Here is a 17,269-nt window from a genome sequence, read left to right as displayed (position 1 = left end):
GAAGCGTTCAGGACAAGCCGTACAGCCGGGTTGTCCTATTCCCTTGACGTATTCACGTAATTCATGTATTATGGCTCGTTAGCAGACCAGTCTGTTGTTGATTTAGTCTGGTTCTTTCATGTGGCTGGAGATCCACCTCCCCTAATTACCACGCGAACTTGGATATCAGACAAAAATTTGTCAATATAAAAAAGCCATACGATAATGAACTTGCTTGAAGAAATCACCTTTGGGAAGACGTATGCAGATTTTATTCCGACGGAGATCTCCCCAAAGAAGCCATCCAAAATGTCTGACCGTAGGTCTCCAGTTCCCTCAGTTGCTCAAGCAGTTCCTCAAGTTGAGCCGACCAGAGAGTATGATATAATCGACGACGAAGCGGTTGTGACGACCGCTCACGGTACGACTTCCGGGACTTGTGGGGCTAACACCCGGCTCGGCCGCAGAGTTCTCGGTCAAGCATATCAAGTGGGTCAGTCACTTCACGCTAGCGCTGAGAAGATTTTCAGGAAGGAAGCGCATGAGGGAGAATTGGAAGACACTATGGAACAATCTCAAAGCAACAGACCAAGTGAAAGAGACTTGTCAGATTTTGGTGCAGGACAAGCAAGACATCTGGGCATACCTGGAGAAAGTGACAGGGGGATGCATTATGATGAGCACCGTTCCCATAGAAATGAGATGGAGTTTGGGTCAATGATGCAAGAACCAGAGACGGATGTTCCTGTTCTAAATTTACCCCATGTGAACTGTCCAGAAAAGATTGTACGATCTGTAAAGAGTTTTAATTTTATTTTTAACAAACATTTTGACATGTTTTGTTGACTAATGAAAATTCAGAGTCACACATGTAAAGGAATTTATTAGTGGTTTATCTGATAACTGTTCAACTAATACGGATGTCAGAGTTCAAGTTTTTTTTTTTAATTATTTAAATGCTACAGAAAAATTGTGTTTCTGATGTCTTAAATGTTCATCTATAAATCTGTTTTGTAACTTGCACAACTTAGTGATAGTGCATGATGTTAAATCGCACTGCTGATACTGGGGCTGTTTCAGCTTCATTCATACTTAAATAAAAATGAGATTTTTCTATCAACTTTTAATTTTGATTTGAAGTGGGCTATAAAGTGGCCTATACACACTTGTTCTACATGTAATTGTTTGGATTTAAATGTTAAGAGCGGAAAATTCCATAACTGGCAATCATCTTTTGCCTGCAAAGCCAATGCATGTAAGTGTTAACATGTTTTAATCGTATTCTTAAACCTACAGGTGATCTGTATCGACATCGCCACAGAGGTCAACAAACTACCTTTCATTGCCAATAATGGGTGAGGAAATGTTCATTAGTCAAAAATTAAAATAGTTTATACACTCTTGCATGCTTTATTTCAGTCACTAAATACAGCAGAATTAGCAAACTTTGCTTTGTGTCTGAAGCATTAGCAGCTTGAAGGTGTAATATTTTTTCTTTTTTTATGATAAATGGACAGCTCAGCACATCAACCTCTGGAGATGATCAAGAAAGCTTTGAACATGTTTGTGATGACAAAGAGTGCAATCAACCCTAAACATGAATTTGCCCTAGTCCTTCTGCAGGAAAGTGCATTATGGGTAAGTTCAAGCTGAGATAGTCAATCTCAGATACAGTGCTTGGCAGGCCACGACATTTGTTCCTGTAGGCAAAGCATCACAAGGGAGGGGAGGTGTTGGGAGTGTCACAACCACCTCCCCATTGGTTAGTTGTATTGGCAAAATTATGGTCTGAAGAATGAAGATGAAAGGACGAGGGATACAGTACACGCAATTTGTGTGACGGTTCATTGGCAAATTTCATGTGGCAGCCCCCCCCATTTAAAATGGTCCAGCAACACCTTTCCTGTAGGGTATTCATGTGTGTTATCTTGGTACATACATTGTGCAGAAGTGATGGATCCATTTTAAGAGACACTGTGGTTGAGGTCATGTAGCAGCCCCGAAAGGCTGGGAGAATTCACATTTAATTTGGAGGAAGAAAGAAGAAAATAGAAATAATAACCTAGAACATTTTCTTTGTCCATGTATGATATCGTGTAGAATGTTATTGTTCTTGGCTATCCCTGCAGCAATTAAATCATTTATTGACAAGCATTCAAGATGCGATTCCTTGGTTAATACACCCCCCTTACCTGAATCAAAGCAAGGGAATATATGTGACCCATCTTACAATGTAATTGCCCTTAGAAAAATAGCTGTTTTGGTTTTTTTTATAATGTAAGCTCTTGCATTGAATCCTTGGTGTACAGATTCAGAACTTTACATCTGATGTCAACGACTTTGTCAGTGTCTTACTGGACATGACCAATGACACTGCTGAATGCGAACACTGTGACTTGGCATCTCTCTTCGATGTCATGTGAGTATGGAATAACCTCTAAATGGGAGGAGTAAGAAAACTGCTGGAAGGGGGAAATAATATTGAAGACTGTGTTTTCCCTTCATGTTCTTTGTCACTGATCAGTTCAGAAAATGGAAAATAATGTAGCAAAAGAGGAGATATCCAGAACAGATATTGTTTAGATTATGTGACACGTTTTATTCAAGTTACCACAAGTAATCAAGTCTTTAGTCACCACTTGCTTGCTTTTTATTTTAATGAACTGCAACAGCCATTTACTATTATTTTTCACCCATGGGTAATGTAGTTGACACCCAGGATAATTCTATCCACCAACTGATTCAAAATATCAAGTACAACTCTGCTGCTGGAAAAATGAAGTCCGTATTTTTATACGGACAATGCTTGTAAAATTATGTTCTTCATGCTAAACGTTTGATACATTTTAGACCAGCTACTGAGTTCTACATTTTTAACAAAGACTCCTATCCCATTGTCTTTTTGATACAGACATGAGAAAGTTCAGTCACCTGACATTGAAGATATTGAGTGTTTACCACCACCCTACATCATCAGAACACTGTTTGTGTACGGACGGTCAAGGTGTATTCCTCAACTGAATGACAATGGAGGAAATAGTCAGGTTTGTTGATAACAAATGGCAAAGGTCTTATTGTCATACATTCCCAGGCTAAGGTGGATTCAAAGATAGGGATAAAATGTTTTCATCTATCAGTTGATTAGTTGGTCAGGCTGTCAGTCATCTTATTGGTGTGTTGCTCAGTGCATCAGTCATTCAATGGTCTTATATTAACTTCTAAATCCAAATAGAAAGTATCTACAAAATGAAAAATAAATTTGTAGAAATCATTTAAGAGAAAGATTACTGCCCCTAAGTGTACATAAATGATAAGTTTAGTAAATGTAGATGGTTATTTCATTTGAATGGCAGCCAGCAGCTTTAATCAATAAATTTCATGTTTTTGTCAGATTCATATAACATACAAGAAAAGACTATAAGTCTAAATAATACAACTTTATTTTTTGGTTGATATTTCCTTCCAGTCACTGAGGAATTTGTCTTCCTCTCCTTACTTCTTCTTTGATGTTTTCTACGTCCACGAACCACCAACAGAAGATAATTACTGCAAGGTGGGTGGCAAGCAAATTTACTGTCAGTGAATATCTGTTTATATAATCCAGTTGGCATACAGAAAATGATGTCTGGTTTCAACTTGAGTAGCAATTGCACCCCTTGTTGGCTTCCTAAAGCCTCCTGGGTAATTGCACTTCAAATCCCTCTAGCCCACTTTCAGATTTGTTATCTTTGGGTTAAAATCCTGGCTTTTATATACAGGAAATTTACGATGTGTTTTTGAACCTGGATGTACACAACACATCTTACATCCACGAGGTAGGACGAGACAGTGCCATGCTGCAGGAGAAGATGGCTATGTTGCTAGCTCACCCACTTCAAAGACCACAGCAGACACAGTGTGACTACAACATCTTCAGAGATGACTAAGAAACTCTTTACTTCCCCTCAACTTCAGGATGTGAAACTGTCAAAGGTTGCTGCTTAAGGAAGCTAAATGGTCGATGAGAATAGCTCCTAACGAATTGGAGGAAGTTTCTAATGGAAGGAGGGGAGAGGAACTACTCAATGAGTTCCTCCAGTAGCTTGTACTAGTCTGGAATATCACCACTCAGTATACTCAGTCATAAAGGATATTATTTAAATAAAGTTTCCAATTTGCCACTCCTCAATTTTTAACTGTTCGGAATAATTGAAGCTATTCTTATTTCTATATGATAGGTTATTCTAGTTTATAAAAGAGTTTATTAGCATGCTATAATTTCTTGACCATTGGGATTCACACCATTAATCCTATTTGTACAGCTTGTATCTTTTTTTAAACCCATAATGCCTGCCCACATGCACTTGAAGTTAGGTTTCATTTTCTTTCATAGTTTCATACCTAGAGATGAAAGTATGTAGAGATATGTAGAAATGTAATGCTGCAGATCTGCCCACCAGGCAGTCTAAGTCTCACCCCTTCTCCTTGAATAGTGTCTCTTACATGCAGATGACGCACGTTTCTTTTTTCTGTTACACGCTTGTCTACTCTGCTACAAATGGATTTGTTGGACATGGCTGTAAGGAGATATACAAAATGTAAATTGATGTTGATTAGTACCGATGACAAGTAAATTGCTTTCTTGAGTTCCTTAACACTATAAATATATGTCAAAAGCTTTCAACAAGTGTATATTTGCACAGCTATTTTTTTCAATCAAGAATTTGGAGAAGCTTGTATTATTTGAATTGCACTGTAACTATTTTGTCATTTTGAAAAAATTTCTACATTTTGTTGTGTTTGTTTTTGAGAAGTTTTAAGTATGTCATCATCACAAATAAAACTGATGAATTCTTCCCGTTATAAGTAAGCCATCAGAATTCCGACAACCGAATCGTAATATTCCAAAAGGTGTATTCTCACTTTTTTATTTTATATTTTTTTCTAGCAATTCTGTAGCCTAATCCTTTTTAAGGACGTGCCAGACTCCGACATCATTGAGCTTGGTATAGAAATAAAAGACCCGGAATGTGACCGAGTTTAATATGTATACTCGTGTTGAGCGATCGCTATTGTGCAAAGAATGCACTGCTAACCGCTTTAATCATAACAAAACAGGGATAGCAATGACCTATGAAAAGAAGACAGAACAGATAGGAGGCGTTACCTCTGAAACTTGACCCTCTTTTTCACGAGTAGTTTTGAAGACACTTGCGAATCTTGAAATGCGCAGAATGGCCGCCGTCTCTGCATCTACCTGAACTGGTGCTCCCTTCTGTGACAGATGGAATGAAAATACAGCTTGTGCATAGATCCTGAATGGATAGCATTTCTACATTGTGTATTGGTCATATTGGTTGAATCCTAGTTTGGCCTGAGTTGGTTGAGCACAACGGTTGAGTTCGATTTATTGTTACTGGCAAATATCGGTATCTGTCAGAAATGTTCGGAAATGTCTTGCAAATAAATTGTACTTTTTAGATTCGTTTTGTGTGTCGTTGAGTTGAATGTTTTAAAACATTTAGAAAATTATAAACCTTTCGTTTCGCTTCACAAAAGTGTCGGTATTATAAAAAAAAATCCCTCCCCTGAAAGCAAATAGAATTCAGTCCACAAGTAATGCGATGAATGGTTTACCTGGAATGTGTTACGACTATCGAGCTTTATAACGTTCACATAATCTGTGTCCATCTGTGGGTTGTTGTACACGAGGACTGCTGTCTGGTCGACTCTGTCGTGCGGCAGCTTAAACATTCGATAGGTTGCCATGGAAAACTTAACTCCCCCTTTGTCGAAAAGAAGAATAAGCAAGACTAACCAATCGTGATTTTCCAACTTAAACAGCTGGGCATGTGGAGTGTTGTGTCGAATTCGGGGTTAGGCCTACAGTGGGTTTTGACTGCACACCTGATCGATCTGTGATTGCAAGTAAAATCACTATGTTTGATGTTCATGTCTGTTCTTGTATTTTCTGGATTGTAGAATAATTATGCATGTTTCTGCAGCTGTTTCATTTCTCTTGATTTCATGATATTAGACTGTACCGATGAAATTTTCCAGTTCCGGCTCTTTGATCCTCATATCGGTAGACTGGACAAGTCTAGGGGTAGAGAACCCAAACTCTTGGGCCATAGTCACAAGATCCTCGAAGTAAAACGCTCCAGCGAGACCTTCGCCTGATTTGGAAAGACACCAAAATCTTCTAAAATAAGATGGAAATTCGTCAATACAAACTCAGTTATACGTAGAGAAGTTCCTTGCGGAAAAAATCTATCAACTTTGAGTGAGATACCTGTCATTTATGTTGAAGAAAGGTTACGGTATTCCATCTTCAAAAAAGTATAAATGTACTTGCAATTCACAGCAATCTCCAACATACTCATTCGGCCACAGTTGCACTTGTCACCTTAGTCCTTTCACCTTCGCCATCATCACCAACATGATTATGGTGAATAACATGACTACTTGCCCCACAATGATTGTTCCTTCTTGACTTCTTCCTTGATCCTGGAGCTTGCAACCATCTCTGTGAAAAAGACTTCACCCCCAGTCTTCAAAACGAGTCCAAGTTGGTTCATAATCTCTCGCTTCTTTTGCGTAAGACCAAGAACTGTGTTGAAGCTGTAAAAAGCCAACATTATATTAATGTACACGGTCTTTGCATACTCAATCCTCATTGAGATAGAATTCCTTGTTATCTCCATCTCTCCTTGTGACCAGCAAATTGTCACTTTCATTCCGAATGTCTGCATTTTAATTCCATTCCTACTCTGCTCATCTTTCTACGTTTAATCTTTGTGTCTTGCTTCACTATCCCGACCAATCTTTTATCACACACCTAAACGTTGGCCTACACCAATCACGACCCTATCTTCGTGGCAACCAACTTACCAAATGAGATCAAAGTAGTCCTTCTGTAACCCAGCCTCTATGAGTCCATCCGGCTCACATTTAACGAGTCTGATGTTATCTTCACTGAAACCACACGTTTTGCGGTGATATTTCAAAAAAGATCCACAGAAAGATATCTGTAAAAGGAAAAAACGCAAGGCGATTGGCGGACACCTACAATCGAGAACAGGGAGTTATTGAAATATAACGCCCAGTTCACAATCATGCAACCAATAACCATGTATTAACATAATATTGTTTCGTCCAGTGACAGAGTTTAACTTTTACAAGCGATCACTCAAAAATCAGAGTCACACTCATCCTCCAAACACAAATCCATCGCAGAATGTTAATTGCATCTAATTATCTTCATTTTGTAATCTTTCGTCCTCAGTAGTATTTTAAACTTCAAATGTCTAACCAATGCAATAAAAATAAAACAATGAACTCCGAATAACCAATAATACTTTGTACAAACCACGTGATCGTTTGGGTCCACACCCACAACCAAACCTTCCTGACCAATCAGCTTGCTTAAAACGTAGCAGTCCCTGACAAAGCCACACCCAAGACTCAGTACGCGTATTCCGTTCAGCAGGTCGGGATATCTTAGACCACAGCAGTAACTTCTAAATATTGCAAATTTGATGTAATTATAATTATTAATATAAACGCAAAATTATAACACTTTAATGATCATGGAAAATCCAACTTTAGGGAAATCATAAAATGGGGTTATGCTTTCATACAAAAGATGGTTATATGTGCCTGCTTGTACTTTAACAGTTTGGGTCAATTAGTATGAGGTGGGGTCTTAAAACTGTCTTAACTACATCAATGCAAATGACCACAGAATGAATCCAGAAAATTTTTCGAGGGATGTTTAGACCCCTCAGATTTTTTATGTCAGACTGTTGCATACAAGCGGACACATAGATAATGCATTACACTGTTACTGATGTAAATATAATAACCGTTACAGCATGTCATTTTTATTACGATCTTATTGTTACTTAATTATTGTTTTGTGTGTCAGAGCGGGGGAGGGGTACCCAAGGCCCACCCCTATGGATCTGCGTCTGGAATAGTATTACAAACTGAAAGCCCCATGTGGCAAGGATGCCGGCAAAAACGTTCAGCAGGAAACACTGCTTTTGAGTACACCACACTGTGTTTTGCGTGAAACTCTCCAGGTTACAACACTCACTTATCAATAATATCTGGATGAACCATCGCTAATGCTGCTTCACCGTCTGGTGGTAGCACAGCCGGTAAACATGCCACCATTTCCGTCTTGTAATCCTGCTCTGTCTTGTCAGCCATTTGTATCAACCTTTCTTTCTGTTTTGATAAAAAGTGCACTTTTCAGATTCACGAATTTCCTGTTGAGCGAGGTTGTTCACGACAAGTTGCTCATGCATATCGGTGTACCTTTAGTGCCCTTGTTTTGTGGTAAGTTGAATGCAAACTGGTCTTGCATGACTGGATGGTAGGTTGACATTTTCACTGAGAGAGGTCTTTCCATGAGACGAAACATAATAAGATACTTTTTATACATGAGTCTCATATTTACTACCTGGATGCGTATGATCCCGGATAATTTGTCGGAGGAGTGCGAAATTTGTTCGTACAAAGGAAGGGTTAGTGCATGTAGTTGTCGCTGTTGGTGAAGCCTCTTACTGTTTTTTTCCCAAAAGAAGACCTCTATGATGAATGCTTTCTTTGGGGGCTTCCAAGCTACAGCCTGACGACGGCAGGCAAAGTGACTGTTCCAGCCTTCGTTGTGTACTTAACTTCCCTGGATAGTCCTTCTTTACACATAGGCCTATGGTGATGTGTATAATTATTTCAACATCCTTTAATGCCAACCTACTTACTTAAAGGTGTGTCTCCAAAAATGGTGGAAGCAAATTTTATGCATAAAATGTCAAGTAGCGGTGTTTATAACTTACATGGTTCAAAAAGGACGATCTTGGCTAGCGTTCATGCGTTTAACATATCAAATCTCGTGTGTTTGATATAGACCCAACTTATGGAACAACTGTCTGTTGACATGGATACCGTGGGTTATTTATTTTCTTGGCCAGGGGGGCGAACATTGAGACCTCTTGAAATCTACAAACTCTGACATCATTTGTCTTGTTAGGTACGACACTTTTGGCACCGTAGACTAACCCTGGGAGACTCCGATTATCCAACACTGCGGGGTGGGCCATAACACACACTGTGGACATACAAGCAGTGGCGTATCCAGCGGGGGGGGGGGACTTGAACCCCCCCCCCGCGGAATTTGTTTAGAATACTTCATAGGTGAGTAGAAAAGAAATCAATCGGTATTCATTTCTCAAACATCAGCAATGAAACCCAAAAAAAAATCTGAAGCAAATAAAAGCCAGGATGTCGGGACCCTGAGTAAGGATTTTATTTTCCCCAACGTCATGTTGAAAGATCCCGAAGCAGCATTCGCTTTTGATTTCCCCCAACACACACACCTAAAGCTGAATACGCCTTTGCTTACAGGTCCTTAACTCACCTCGGAGTGCGTGCACCTACAAAACTTTGCAAAGTCGGAACACCTTGTCGTTGTAACACCAGGGTGCAACCGGATCGTCCCGCAGTAATGGGTTCTAATTCTGGCTGTTCACAGTCATTGCTGTATCAATTTATATAGCTCATAGCTATGTGATGTCACGATCGTGCTGGACCTATGATGTGTTGTGATGGTAATGAGTGATGTTGCTCTAGCTATTCGAGATACACTAGTCAACCATGCAGCGTTAGCAGGTGCGCTTGCACGTGGTTGAAGCTGCCCCTAGGAATATACGCGATCACCGTGGCCGAGGCGGTCCACTCGTGGTGGTATTGTTTACATTTATTCAAGTGGTGAAAAGGTCTGTAGACTTATCATCATAGACTACCCCCCCCCCCAAACATAGAAGCCAATTGAATTTATTTTCCCTCAGGCCTGCGCCCTTCTGTCACTAGACTTGACTCAAGTCTATTCTGTCACTGGTTAACATGCAGAAAGGCCAGCGAGATACTTGCAGCGAGAATCATAAAGTAACCGTTGAGATACATGGGTGGACGGTTGGTGCATGCATAGTACATACGATCCCAATTTCCCGAGTGAAAACCCATCCTCCTGATCACCTACCACATACAAGACATGGCAACTTGGCCTGCTGTAAATCGATGTTTACAAAGTCTGCATAATAACGCGCTGGTTTCGCCATAGTTCACCTGATGTGAAGTTGTGATCGGACAAAAGGGGCAATGCTGTCTGACCATTCCATGCAGGAGACATAAAGAGTGGGGCTTACCAGTAAAAACATCAACGTACCTGTGTGTTTCACCAGCAGTGTTGCTCCCCTTGCTTACGTCTCCTTGGGAGAGGATTGAATGGTGATGTCAGTGAGAGGCGTGCAAAGCTAGCCACTCATGGTAGATTATTATATCAGCCGTAATAGTGAGGTATAATTCTGCCCTACTGGTGAACCTTGGCGAGTGAGTTGGTCCAACGCGGCTAACTCGTATTGTCCCTTACTAATTGAACCGGCCAAGGACAACCAAGTTTACGTGTACATGTATTTGTTAAAGGTTGCTTTTCCTGGTATTGTACAGTGACCTACACTATAAGCACGTAAACTACGTGTTTTTATAATGAGAGAAGAATGTCAAAACATCCTGGGGAAATCGAAATTGGCAAATGTGTTAAAGGAGACCTGTAGGCATATTCTCGTCAATGTTTGTTTGAGATTTTGAAAGATGAGACCGTACATTTGAATGGGTTAAGAGCTGAACAATTTCTTGGGCAGGGAAAATCAGTATGAAACCATGATTTTGCTCATGGGTGCCACAAAAAAATGCCCCCCAAAAATTAGGGAAAAAATAGAAAAAATAATTAACAAGGGAAAAAAGAAATGAAAAAGTACACGTAGAAGCAAAACCAGAGAGATTAAAGGGACGATGATCAAAAACTTGTTTTAAAGTGTAGCTACGATGAATTTTTTTTCTGCGACACAATTTTTTACATCTTTATATTTTTCTTCATAGTATTAACACTCTTCCACGCTCCTGTTTGGTTAAATGAATTGAAAAGTGCACACTTTTTATTAAGCAATCAAAATCAACCATGTTTTCCCGGACAACTGGGGGCGCTGTTGCTGGGAAGACATGGTGCAGTGCATAGGTATTTCTGTTCAAATTGTGAACCCAGAATTTACCAACTGATAACATTTCAGAGAGAGGTTGATGGTTTCTTATTGCTATGCACATAAACAACAATGAATCAGCAAAGAAGAGAAAACTTAGTCCAGGAAACTTTACCAAAACGCTGGACTTTTTTGTGTACAAACCAATGTAACATTGAGGCTTTTTCCTGGGATGACATCACAGTTTTGCTCATGAACATGGAAATCTCATTAGCATAACAACCAAAAAGGCATTAAAATACCCTTTGAAAAAATTGAAAATAAGGTTTACTGGGGCACAAAAGTACATTTTACAGGTTTACAATCAAAAACATTGATTGCAGCTACCCTTATAAGGCCTTCCGAGTTGACCCCCCTTCCATCTGTCGTTGTTTATCAGGTTTCCTGCTGAGTTCTTTGTTATCCCTCTCGTGGAAAAAGTCTTGGCGACAGCCGTGTTTATACTAACGCACTACAATGCGTTATAGTCGTGAGAAAACCATCTTTAGAAGGTACCCATGAAACTAGTGTTGATAACCACTAAAATATCTAGTGACGCACGGAAACGTTAATGCTCGATTACTGCTCTCCCCTTGGCCGATTATGCTACTTTTAACATGTTCTTGCTTGCACATACGGTGTAAGAAGGTGTCACTGGGTTCGTGACTCGAGCCGAGTCGAGTCATTTCACGAAAGTGGCTCATGACAAGTATAATAAATAGAATCAAGAAACAATCGATGGATTCACACTGTGTGATCGAGTCTAGTTGCGTCTAGTTTTTGTTCGATTGCGAGTCACTTCAGGTCACAAATGCTATCTAATTAGTTAACACCACAAGTCAATGTAAAAAATCGTCTCATTTCGTAGAGCGTGAAAATAAACATGGAAGTTCGGGAGGCCGAACTTGGTCAACCGAACAGTGGTTCACCAATGGTCTGCTCTCAAACTTGCACCAAAAACTGGGCAAAGCAGTGTTCTCAGTGGGGTAGTTAGGTAAGCAATGCATTTAAAAAACAAGACATGGGAATTGATCTGTGATATGGCGAGTGTTTTTACCCGATATGGATAAGCGGCTAAAACCAGACGTTAACACGAAGAATGCAAACATTTGAACATTCAAAATCACCGCAGTTTTAACTTAAATTTGGGGTTCAGGTGTCATTAGCCTTCGACCTGAGTCAAATCTTCTGATGAAAGAGTCGAAGCGGTCTACTAGTCGAGGAATGACTTGAGCGAGTCAAGTTAGTCACTTGGAAGTTTAGTCGACTTGCCAAGTACTGTGACTTGAGTGGATTCCAGTCAAGTCATAAGTCAGACTCGATTCGAGTCATCGAAGCGATTCATTGTAATACCAGTCTTGGTGCAAGAAGCTAGTTATTGAAGATGGACTGTGAATTAACAAGATTTTAATTTTTATTCAATGGAATAGCAGACTTAATAGTACGTGAACAATCATAAAACTAAACTCCATACAATCAGCAAATATTATGCATTTATATACAAATGAGCTCTGTCAATACGCATTGCCAAAAAAACTGCAGACTGCAAATCTATTTTAGTAATCTATAGTTCTAATTTTTTTATCTCTGGTACAAAGATAATCAGCAAACCTGACTTTGGCTTATTGCAACAAAAATTTTCATTATCGGATTTTATTGAATTTTTCTTTAACCTACCCGGCGGCTCTTTTTCATTGAAACGTTTCTATGTGGTTTGAAAAATTAATTTCATTGACGTTTTTAAAATAGATTTTAGTGAATGATCGATCGTCGATGAGGTGATCCCGATCCCTTTGTGGTGCGCCCTCACATGACGGCTCAAAGTCAGCCATCTATTACCTACTCGGTTACGTGCCTGCTGGGGTTTGGGGAGGACTACAAGCAGCACTCCCTCCAAATTACAATTACGTCTTGAACTAAGTTTACAGCTGAAACTCAGAGTTGACTTATCTTCCTGACGACTACATAAGCCTACACACTACAACTGCGAACCCCTCTCAAAATCAGAGTATGAGAAGAATTACCTTTTTATATTCGCGTGAAATTTTTGAAGCGCTCCCCGGCAGTGGCCAGATAATGGTTCAAAAATTCACGTGCATCTTACAACATATTTAAGATCTTCTTCTCCCTTGGCACTTGCCAGCTTCCGTAAAAAATACATTACAGAAGTATAAATATAGAAAAACTTTGCAATAGAATTCTTTAAACGCAAGTTACAAAGTCAAAGCCACAAAATGGCCAACATAATTCAATGAGTTCTCAGCACAATATGTGCTACTTCGATCACTGCTTAATGCAGCGGTTCTTGTTATGAAATATTCAACCATGTTGATTCGACAATTGAATCAACAACAGATTATCAATAAAAATCATTTTGTATTGCATACAATTTATATAAATAGAAAAGACATTCATATTTTCTGTGGCACGTCAGTGGATGAACACTGGATTGCATTAAATCTTAATAGACATCATTTATAAATTAGATAAATAAATTTCATTTACTACAAAATGCATTGCACAGCGATGGGTATTGCAAATGACAAAATATAAATAAATACGGTCATATTTTGTACTTTAATAAATAGGAGGATAAATAGGCTTATATAATTCAAATTTAATTATCAACAAACGTTAAGCATTAATATATCCCCTCCAAATACAGCCGAAACGCCCTTTCGGATGTCCAAAAACGAATGTTTTTATTAAGCTAGATATTTTGCCTTTGTTTCCTGAAATTTCAGAATTTCAAACTTGTGTTGTAAAACTGCAATTAGGGTTTGCATTGTATTCAAAACTAATATATGAGAGAAATTTTTGTCTTGGCCACATATTCCTGTGATATGTAGCAAAGACAAAAATCTCTCTCATACACGTTCAAACATTTTTTGGTTTTCCAGTTCAAATGCAAATCAGACTTTTACACATCTTTGCCTGCTAAGTCCTAATAATTACCGACACAGGGCCTTCCGGGTACCTCGATCGCTGTTAGTTGCCTTCTCCTGTCTTGAACGTTTTCCTACCATTCTAAGCCTCGATTTCCTTGGTGTGCAGACAAGCGCATGCTACCGGCACTCTTTCGTAGTATGCTTCATATCTTAAAAGAAAATATTGAAAAATAAAAAAAAAAAAATCAAAACGACTTTTATAAACGCTGCAATTCTCGTGGGAGAACTTCCTGCAATCAGTGACAGTCTTCTCGTTAAAAGTTTCAACGAAACGTCTTTATATATAACGTCTTTAGGAACAAAGCAGAACTAGAATCATTGAGTAATGATCCACAATGGTTCGACTTTCCAGCACAGGTTTTTCCGCCGTATGTTCACATTCATAAGGGATATGAGACCAGCATCATTCTCCTAGAAGTACCAGTTTTAGAAGATGGAAATTCAAAATTGACTCTATACACATAACGTAGTTCTTCAGTAGTTAAACTTTTCCAACTGTAAATTAAAGATTTTCCTTTTCAAAAGCCAACTGAAGTTTTCATTTTCACTTAAAATGATTCGTTAATCTTTCCCTGGCTCTGCCTTTAGTAGAAGCGCCACTGGATATCCTTGCAGCATTGTCGTACTTACATTTGAATCCCGCCTTGACAAGAGTGCTTACGAAGCACTTTGGTGTCATGGTAGATTGGATGACAGCCAAAGTCATCAGAAACATTCTGTCTCACACAGTTGCTGCACGAGCACTGAGCGTACAGCAAAGTGCTGGGATACCTGTGGAGTTTCAGAACATAGCAGATGAGATAGAGCAACACTGTTCAGACTTCGTAAATAGACAGCTAAAAATCCGACGGGGTTAAAACGAACAGAATTTCAAAGTCTCAGCGCAGCGAATGTCACGGTTGCAGAAAAAACTCTGATTTTTTTTGTCTGAATCAGATATATAAGTTGGTTACTGGCATGTGTTGCAATTCCCTGGATGTTGTGTCCAGTTAAATGAGAAGCTGAAGATGGAGAGAAAGAGTTCTCTATTTACGTCTTAAATTAATTAAGCAGGTGATACACCAGAGACGACCAGACCACACTGATCGATGGTTGAATCGTCTATTTTTTACACTTTGAAAGATGTTCTTTACTAGTCAAAAAGCTGCCAAAGGCATTACTGAACAATTTATTGGGCGTTGGATGAAGGCTTTGGTTCTTACCTGTCAATATCGGTGTTCTCCACGTATGTCCATGGACAGAGCCCCCTAGTGTTAGCATGTGAGTAGTCTATTGCAGGTACTTGTTCTGGCGCACACTCTTGTGGTGTATACGAGGAGACTCCGACGGTTGAACTGGAAACCTGAGGTTCCCCTGTACAGCCGATACTTGATGGTACAGTCACACCATCCGATTCGCTCATAAGCCCCTGCAGAATTTGGGCCAGATCAGCTCCGCTCAAGTCTTCTGCGATAGCAAAGGCAGCAGGTGATCCGCTGAGATTGGTGTCAGAAGAGATGGAGCGTTTACCACTCTGTTGACCGACCACGTCTTGACCAACCTCCAGCTGTATAACGGTTTCTGAATCACTAGATAAGGCATCCAAGAGACTGGAGATGCCCACGGTGTCTAGGATTTGCGTGTTCTCAGCGCCGTTCTCTCTCAGCTGAGGGATGACATTACCTCCCGTCAATGAGGCACCAAGGATGATGGTCATAACACACGAAGCTAGAAATTCCTGCACGAAAATTGAATGATATTTTGAAAAACATTATTACAATAAATATACATTCCTGCAAACTACAGTAATCTAACCAGGTACACTTGTAAAGGCAATAAAGGTGTGGTTTCAACACTCACTGAATTTGTATATTTAATTCTCTGTTTTGTAATAGCTGCCGATTGTGTATATAAAACCAAGTCTTCAAAAATGTGACTCCTATAGGTTTGCCATTATGATAAATTATTACTTTAAAATGGAAGTGTCCATTCTGGTTTGTGCGTTTGATATTTTTTACAGCTGAAATGCCAGCAGACTTTGAAGGCGATTGAGAAAATACAACTGCAGTGGTGATGCGGCCTGGACATTTCTTCTGCAGTGAGAACAAACCAAGCCCATTTTCTTTCAGAAACTGTTCACATGCAGTAGAGTTTTTACTGTTAATTTATATGTCGTGAATCTTTCCAGAACATCTCTGGAAAACTGCAGCGAACCGTTACGGAGTGTTGACTGTTGTTGGATGTAGGCTGACGAACAAGTAGGCTCCCCGTCCCTGTCTTTCCAGCCTCTTAAACATAATGCTCAAACAAGTTACTAGAACTTACCATTATGGAGTTTGAGTTTGCACGAGATCTTCTCAAATCAGATCAGTATAAGTGTTGATAGTTGATGTTGATTGTCCTTAGCTGTCGATGCAGTTGGAGTTGGTCTGAGTTGCAGGTTTGATTCTCGACGCTTTTGGATGGCTGAATGTTGTCCCTGGGATGCAAGAGAACAGTTATATAATTTTTCAGCAGGTTGAATATCCGGAAAAACAGGGATGTCTACCCTCTCCCTAAAAATAACCGAGAAAGAAATCGGTAAACTCAATGATTTAATAATTAGGGAAAAACTCAGGGCGAAAATAAGTTCGTTCAGGTATCTTCTAAAAGAAGTGTTATTTTTAGACCGCTACGAGTCACCTCCCATTGGTTAGAAACAGGACGGGGAAACACCAGAGCTGTGAGGTCTACTCCGGAATCAGATGCTATCGTCGGTAGCAAATCCGCTATCATTACAACACTACACAAAATACAAGGGCTGCTGTTGCCTGAATCTAGGGTTGTTAGATGTACATTCAATTATCAGTTGGTTTTCTGTTTTTAATATCGATATTTTTGCTGCTCGATTCATACCATTAATAAATAATTGTCGTTTGTTATATTTTCTTGCACTTTTCATGAGAAATACTTTACAGGACACTTATTTTTTATTAATGTACAAAAGATTTTTTAAACATTATTGTTGATTTTTTTAAAGAATGTTTAAGGGTTCCAGTACTTTTTATCCGATTGAACATTACTTTCATTTAGAAATACTGAGAATGACGATATCTTCCTTTCAACAAACTTTCGTATTCTGTAAATGAATGCTGAATAAGAAATATTTCAAGGTGTTACAGTTTCTGACGAGAAACTGTTGCCTTTTTCTGACTAAATTGTTAGTTTTTATTTTTAAAAACTTCTGTAGTTGTTTGGGTGTTTCGTTTTGTTTTGATCTGTGTTGTAGGGGTTAGTTTTTTATTTAAATGCTTTTAACTTTCT

The 17,269-nt window shown here is 39.2% G+C and overlaps 3 protein-coding genes across 5 annotated transcripts; 1 reads left to right on the top strand and 2 right to left on the bottom strand.

The window, feature by feature from the left end:
• The first annotated feature begins 52 nt into the window (after window positions 1-52).
• Window positions 53-5,008, top strand: LOC110985820 (BRISC and BRCA1-A complex member 1-like). The gene is made up of 7 exons (XM_022247198.2): window positions 53-765; window positions 1,276-1,334; window positions 1,497-1,617; window positions 2,289-2,398; window positions 2,891-3,023; window positions 3,446-3,532; window positions 3,738-5,008. The coding sequence occupies exons 1-7, from the start codon at window positions 205-207 to the stop codon at window positions 3,903-3,905; spliced, it is 1,239 nt and encodes a 412-aa protein (XP_022102890.1). The 5' UTR covers window positions 53-204; the 3' UTR covers window positions 3,906-5,008.
• On the bottom strand, window positions 4,394-10,439 carry as3mt (arsenite methyltransferase). Of its 3 annotated transcripts, none has more exons than XM_022247199.2 (9): window positions 10,190-10,439; window positions 8,057-8,190; window positions 7,328-7,478; window positions 6,850-6,986; window positions 6,428-6,579; window positions 6,003-6,134; window positions 5,596-5,744; window positions 5,126-5,233; window positions 4,394-4,535 (listed from the first exon to the last, which is right to left on the bottom strand). In XM_022247199.2, the coding sequence occupies exons 2-9, from the start codon at window positions 8,170-8,172 to the stop codon at window positions 4,503-4,505; spliced, it is 978 nt and encodes a 325-aa protein (XP_022102891.1). In that variant the 5' UTR covers window positions 8,173-8,190; window positions 10,190-10,439; the 3' UTR covers window positions 4,394-4,502. The 3 variants fall into 3 exon arrangements, with proteins under 3 accessions (XP_022102891.1, XP_022102892.1, XP_087000244.1); XM_022247200.2 differs by lacking the exon at window positions 10,190-10,439 and adding an exon at window positions 9,383-10,135; XM_087144118.1 differs by lacking the exon at window positions 10,190-10,439 and adding an exon at window positions 8,802-9,095.
• A 2,037-nt stretch (window positions 10,440-12,476) lies between these two features.
• LOC147797046 (uncharacterized) lies at window positions 12,477-16,439 on the bottom strand. The gene is made up of 4 exons (XM_087144313.1): window positions 16,292-16,439; window positions 15,190-15,704; window positions 14,618-14,758; window positions 12,477-14,136 (listed from the first exon to the last, which is right to left on the bottom strand). The coding sequence occupies exons 1-4, from the start codon at window positions 16,292-16,294 to the stop codon at window positions 14,067-14,069; spliced, it is 729 nt and encodes a 242-aa protein (XP_087000439.1). The 5' UTR covers window positions 16,295-16,439; the 3' UTR covers window positions 12,477-14,066.
• Between the last annotated feature and the right edge of the window lie 830 nt (window positions 16,440-17,269).

This window comes from Acanthaster planci, linkage group LG12, assembly GCF_054643075.1.
Source record: "Acanthaster planci isolate LZ-2023a linkage group LG12, COTS_SCS, whole genome shotgun sequence".
NCBI lineage: Eukaryota > Metazoa > Echinodermata > Asteroidea > Valvatida > Acanthasteridae > Acanthaster > Acanthaster planci.
This window is presented reverse-complemented; position numbering and strand designations above follow the sequence as displayed.

What these genes read in the sequence shown, in the direction of transcription:
- LOC147797046 (XM_087144313.1), bottom strand. An exon ending in GAGAACACCGATATTGACAG is followed by an intron (nt 14,759 to 15,189) that starts GTAAGAACCAAA and finishes GAAACTCCACAG; the next exon opens with GTATCCCAGCACTTTGCTGT. An exon ending in TGTCAAGGCGGGATTCAAAT is followed by an intron (nt 14,137 to 14,617) that starts GTAAGTACGACA and finishes TTTTCTTTTAAG; the next exon opens with ATATGAAGCATACTACGAAA.
- LOC110985820 (XM_022247198.2), top strand. Translation starts at nt 205, where the DNA reads ATGAACTTGCTTGAAGAAATCACCTTTGGGAAGACGTATGCAGATTTT. An exon ending in TGAACTGTCCAGAAAAGATT is followed by an intron (nt 766 to 1,275) that starts GTACGATCTGTA and finishes TTAAACCTACAG; the next exon opens with GTGATCTGTATCGACATCGC. An exon ending in GCATCTCTCTTCGATGTCAT is followed by an intron (nt 2,399 to 2,890) that starts GTGAGTATGGAA and finishes TTTTTGATACAG; the next exon opens with ACATGAGAAAGTTCAGTCAC.
- as3mt (XM_022247199.2), bottom strand. Translation starts at nt 8,172, where the DNA reads ATGGCTGACAAGACAGAGCAGGATTACAAGACGGAAATGGTGGCATGT. An exon ending in GAAGGAACAATCATTGTGGG is followed by an intron (nt 6,135 to 6,427) that starts GCAAGTAGTCAT and finishes TTTCCAAATCAG; the next exon opens with GCGAAGGTCTCGCTGGAGCG. An exon ending in AAGAGGGTCAAGTTTCAGAG is followed by an intron (nt 4,536 to 5,125) that starts GTAACGCCTCCT and finishes ATCTCCTTACAG; the next exon opens with CCATGTCCAACAAATCCATT.